We start from the raw sequence: 6,000 nt of genomic DNA on the forward strand, positions 1-6,000 counted from the left end.
CTTTGGGGATTCTGTTTAAGAAAGAAATCGTCTTTTTCTCTTTCTAATCACACAGTGCCACACAGAAACAGAAGAACATCTTTATTATCTTTATTTATTCGATGCCATTCATAGATTATATTTGTAGAAACTAAATTGAGGAATTTCTCTGTGGACAGCAATGTTGGGTAGTTAAACCAATGTACAGTCAAGGTTTTGTACTCATAAGCAATATTCAGGCTGCCTGTCTGCAGGGACAATGCACATAAATCAGTAAATATTGCTCAGCAAATCCATCCCTCTCTCACACCTTATCTAGGATTTGCTTAAGTCCTTCATCCACATTTCCCTGAAATAACCTGGATTTCCCCAACTGTCCTTCTTCATCCCCAGCAGTCCAATATTCACCTTGGCAGTCACTTTAATTCCTGTTATCCTGCAGCTTGTATAAGAAGGAAACTTACTCTCTCTCTTCCTTCTGTTGAATAAGATGAGTCAGTATTTCAGTTTGCCGGGAAAGGCTAAATTAAATTGATTTAATTTAGCCACGTCTCGCAGAATAAAATTTAGTTTTGTTGTCTTAACTTTAGGAATCAAAAGAGAAGAGACAAAAAGTAGAAACTGAAAGCCAATCAAAGAGTTTGAATTTTTTGTAAAACAAACTGTAACCAAAAATAAAATGTTTTCAATAAAGAATTTTACCATAAGCCAGTTTTTAAAAACCACACTTAAAAAACAAAGCCAAATAACATTGTACGATTAGTCCAGTGAGTCGTACATTTCACTATTTGATTTGACAATTCACAATTCCTTTTGATATTAAAGAATCAAAAGGAAAGACTAGATGGACCCACTAATTAGAATATAGAAGAGCTGACAAAAATTAAGAGTTTGAGAGAGGCTTTGTTGCTCAAAAAGCGAGTTAGCTGTTCCTTACATGGATTCTGCAGCATTTTCAGTCAGTCAGACAGGCTTTTTGTTTTGGAAGCTTCGATACAGGAAATATTTCTGCTGGAAGCAGTTCTATTTTACATGTTTGACCCAGAATATGACTCAGATTATCAATTAACTATGGTGGATTCTAAATAAAGCCTGAAACAAACAGTGACAGGGATAATGATAAACTAATGCAAATTTACATTTTCATGTTTTTCAGTTGATTGATTTTCTGTGCATTATCACCGTTCATGAATCTTATTCTGCTGTTTTGCCTCAATTATGTCACATGTCAGATAATTCATACAGCTGACACACAAACCCACTGCTATACATTAAATAGTAACACCTTAGTGCAACAAGGGACTAGAACTGAACAGGTTGGATTATGGATTTTGTTTCATTTCCAGCCATGTGGACCTGTCTTCAATCTGTCTCCTTGGTGATTGTTGTTGACATATGATGCGATTGGTTTGCAAGTCCCAGTTAAATATACTGTTGGTACATTTTTTGCTTTTAGTGACAGATTTAAAGAAAAACATGAGGATTAAACTCAACCACTTTTACATTTTTATAATTATTGTACACACTTTTGATCTTATTTTTGTTTTTTAACACAGAGAGCTGTAAAAAAATAACCAGTTTGTTGATCTTGTTTTATTGTGGACCATAAAACTTGTGCACTTCCGAATTATGGAATTATGGTAATTCGGAAGAGCACAATATCTGGAAGGACAAAAAAACACATATGATGGCATTTCTAAATCTGTCTTCTAACTTAAAAGTTTAAGCTAAACTTAGGAGATGCATTTATTGCAATGCTGCAGATTTTGTGGTCAGTCTTAAAGCAGAACTTTTAACTTAAAAAACTACATGGTTCAAACCTCCTTTGCAGTCATTTAACATGGAAAGGTACCAATTTGGTAATAGTGACAGCAAAGGCCAGTAAGATAAACATCATAGTTTTCACAAGACATGTACAGGTTATGTTTTACACATAATGTACAGCTTGATATTCGTTTTTTATCTGTATCTGAGAATAGTCCGGGATGGATGACTTCTAATGGTCCATGACAAAACCCCTCGACTGTGGCCTTCCCCTGACAGCAGTGCAGCCATGGGCTCTGCAGTCTGTAATTACATTTTTAATGGGACGACCTTAAAAATTCTCAAAGTTTAGTACTTCTACTTTCTCCTGAAGGGAAGAACCTTCATTCTTTCTTTATCACTGATTTTAGAAGAACATTTGACGTGAGCACCGCATCCAGAGCATGAACAAAGGAAAATGGCATTGTTTGATCCATGAATTGTCACAGTTTGAGAAATTTGAATTGTGAAACATTTCCAAACCCTGACACCGCAGCAGACTCCTCTGACGTAGCCAACTCCCATGAAAAGAAGCTCAGCCAGGGTGCACAGCTTCCTGCATTGCACGCTCATATATGCACACTCTAAAGGGGCTGTTGACAGCAGGAAAATAGCAAAACCCATGTTTAAGTACCGTAATAATTTTTTACCCAGCAAGATTTTTTTTTTTTAACCATTGAACCATTGAATTTCTGTAAACTGCTTCATGGTGCATTCATTGGGATTCTAGTGCCTTGCAAAAGTATTTAAATCCTTTGAACCTTTTCACATTTTGTTACATTACAACCATAAGCTTCACTTTGTTGGTAACACTTTGTTTGACGGGTTGTGTAGACTGTCATGACACCGTCATAAACACGACATAACATCTGTCATGAACATGAGTAAGTCTTCATGAATATTTATGACTGTATTGGATTAATACAAATGCATGCCACACTTTTCAGATTATTTGTAAAAGCTTTGAAAACCATGTATAATTTCCCTTTCACTTTAAAAATACAGACTGTTTTTTGCTGGTTGATAACTTATAGTAAAATCAAATTAAGGTTGAGGTTTGTGGCTGTAACCCCCTTACACATCTAGTAGCTTTACTAAATGTGTTAAGGGCATGAATATTTTTGCATGGTTGTGTAGATTTGAAAGAAAGGCTACTCTAGAAGGTTATTTTTTCCAGGCACTTGTTCTTTTTTTAATGTATTTTGCATCTGTATTGATTGCTACCTGGCTCTACATTTGACACTTGCTTTTTCTCTCACTTACGTAAACCTTTTTATGACTTTTTTTGTCCTTCACAGCTTACACTACAAAGCACCAAGTCAAGGGTGGCCTTTTTTGAAGAACTTTAAGCATTCTGTAACCGTGAGAAACTTCTCAATGCTACATTCCCGACTGCACTACAAACTCCTTACTGCTGGAAACAAAACCTGCCAACGGCCAGAAAAATATCTACTGCTTTGAATTCATCACCTCTAAGAAAAATACATATAAAAAAAGATGTGTGTGTGTTTACAATAAGACTGAGTGTAAGACTTTTTTTAGAGATATTTTGAAAGAATTTGCTTGTTGAATTTATCAAAGTGAAATAACATAGTCTGTCTATGCTACAGGAGAAGCTGTACTGCTCCTATTCCACTGTGAGTCTAATGAGATTGTGTTTTGGGAGTTTGGAATAGTTAATGTATAATTTCCAGTTGAAGTGACCTACATAATATGAGTGATGAACTATTTAGCAGTTCTGCAGGGAAATAAACCACTAACATTACCCGAACCAAACGCTTGATATCTGGATCTGCTGTTCCATGTTGAGTATTCTTTTTACCTTGCCTCTGCTGAAACACTACACACTTGGTATATTATGTTTTGTTACAATTTATCTTCATTTAAACTGAACATTTCAGCTGAAAGTTCAGGTCATTTCTCTGCCATCTTGAATGGAAAGAGCCATTTGTTAAATCTGTGGAGTTTATGATCTGTGGAGAATATTAAGCGTGTACTGAACACTGAAATCCCCATCGAATTTACAAGAAGGTCCCTGCCTCCCTTTCTGTTGCGAATGTGGATGAACTGTTACCTATGAGGCCTTATTAACCATGTTTACATCGTGAATACATATTTCATATCTCAGATCGGGGAGTCTTTACACAAAACTGAATAGGAGACACTAAGTACTGGAAGGTTCTCTGAATTTAAACTAAACTTCTAAGATGTTTTTGTGCAAAGTTTGTTTGTGCAAAGAAAACCACTTTGATTTGCATATATTTTGAATTAATGTGAACTTTGGAATTAATTTCTGCTCTCCCCCAGAAAGCAATTAACTTGGAGAAAATATAATGTGAAGAAAACATTTTTTTTATCTGATATTAAAAGGGATAATAAACAGTATTTAAAGTTAAACTTTGTATACCTTTTTCACTGCATATACATTTTTACTGAAAACCTAACGAGACATTGTATGTTTTGCATGTAAAATAAACATAATTACAGCTTAATTACTTTTGTGTCAACTTTTTTTTTTTTACTTTCAAAACAGATCTTTGTGTTGCTTTGGCAGCTTCTGATGAATGCCATGAAATTACTACTGCCAAGAGTCTCTTCCTACAAGTCCAACAAGACACCCAATTACACCTATGAAATGAATCAGGTTTTACATCAGCAGCCTCCATCTTGTGTCGAATCACGTACCGTGTTTGCCTGAGTGACAAGGTTTTTGTGCGTGTGCTTGCAGATGCGTGGGTGTATGGAGTGTGTCACGCCCTGTGCATTGTCCCGGCATCTGCGATGTTTCACCACAAAATGTGAAATTCAACTTGTGGCTTTAGGTGCCCTCAGACTGACGAGTGACAGTAGGTTTAAGAGGCTCCCCTGCTCCTCTGTCACCTTCGGCTTGAGCTGGAGAAAGTCTGCTCTCCACTGGTGTGTCACATTTCTGACAGAGTGGCGTCTTCAGGGATGAGCTCTGCACAGAGGAGAGTGAATAGTGTGCAAGGGCCATCAGGTAGAACTGACAGATTCTTCTTCATTGCCCCTCACCACTTTTCTCTAAGCGAGATGGAAGGGGGAATAGGATTAGGGTAAAAAGAAAAAAAAATCCACATCTTTGTCATCCATCCACTGTCCAGGGATCATAGTTGGCATCACATCTTCACATGCTGGGGTGTACACAGCACTGTGCAACAAACCTGAAATTTAGTTAATGCACTGCAACTTGCAAAAGGTTTTTTAAAAAAATAACAAGCGCATGCAAAACAGTTTTATGTTTAGCTGTGCAGAATGTGATTTGTTTCAGTAACGCTTCCTGGTTGCCTCAAAATGAATAGTTTCCTTTTTCTTTTTCTTTCTTCCTTAACGGGGCAGTGTTATTTATTATTCAGACCGCAATTTGACACCTTTAAATTGCCCTCTATGTCTTTAAGAAGCTCCAGCTCTTTCCAACACTTTGCATCCAGTATGTCACCACAACAGTGCCTTTCCAATTTGTCGTTTACAGCTGTCCGTAGGAGCCTCAATGTGTATTGACCTCAATGAGGTCAGCACACTCTACCAGGTGTTTGCTAGTTGCTGTTGCCCCCAATCTGGAGGAGCTCTGGAGGGTGAAATCTTGGCTGGAGATTGCACATACAGTATGTGGTGCTCTGTGTGACCAAACGTTTAGGTATGAATTTCTCAAACATACATGAAAGAATCAAAGCAACACTGAGTATGGTTTTGTTGAGGGAATAAAATTATAACATGATGCAAAGCTCAAAAACGTCGATTTTACATAACACAGTTAAGTTACACAGTGATGACGTGATATTTAAGTTTTGTGCAATTTGGTTTTTCCAACACTAGACCTTTATGTTTTTATTACAGTTCATAAAAATGGTTTCCAAAACCATAAACCCAAACCTTTACTCTATAAATTAAGTCAATCTGTTACATCTAAGATATGTTCATTCAAATTATCTATAAGTGATGAAGGTTTAATGCGTTCAAGAAAGACTAAGCTATGCACAGAGAAACTATACAGAAGTAAAGATCTGGGTTCCTAGGGAGTCTACCAAAGAGAAATCAATAGACTTACTGTTCTCCTTTTTGGACAAGTTGACTTCAGTGAATCCATCACTTTAACAACACACGTTTACCTCTCCCAATAAAATGTTCCACACAGGCAGCAAAAAGCTTTTAATAGGTTTATGTATCTTTTTCTTCACCATTATTCCTTTTATTTCTAAA

General features: G+C 36.6%; 1 protein-coding gene across 1 annotated transcript in view; it reads left to right on the top strand.

Annotated features, from left to right (window-relative positions):
* nf2 (neurofibromin 2) overlaps positions 1–4,265 on the top strand; it is a 31,229-nt gene extending 26,964 nt beyond the window's left edge. Inside the window, exon 16 of the mRNA XM_005803827.2 lies at positions 3,081–4,265. Coding sequence (XP_005803884.1) covers positions 3,081–3,131 — 51 coding nt within the window. The 3' untranslated portion in view covers positions 3,132–4,265. The remainder of the gene's footprint in view (positions 1–3,080) is intronic.
* The last annotated feature ends 1,735 nt before the right edge of the window (positions 4,266–6,000 follow it).

The sequence above is a fragment of the Xiphophorus maculatus genome, chromosome 12 (genome assembly GCF_002775205.1).
Source record: "Xiphophorus maculatus strain JP 163 A chromosome 12, X_maculatus-5.0-male, whole genome shotgun sequence".
NCBI lineage: Eukaryota > Metazoa > Chordata > Actinopteri > Cyprinodontiformes > Poeciliidae > Xiphophorus > Xiphophorus maculatus.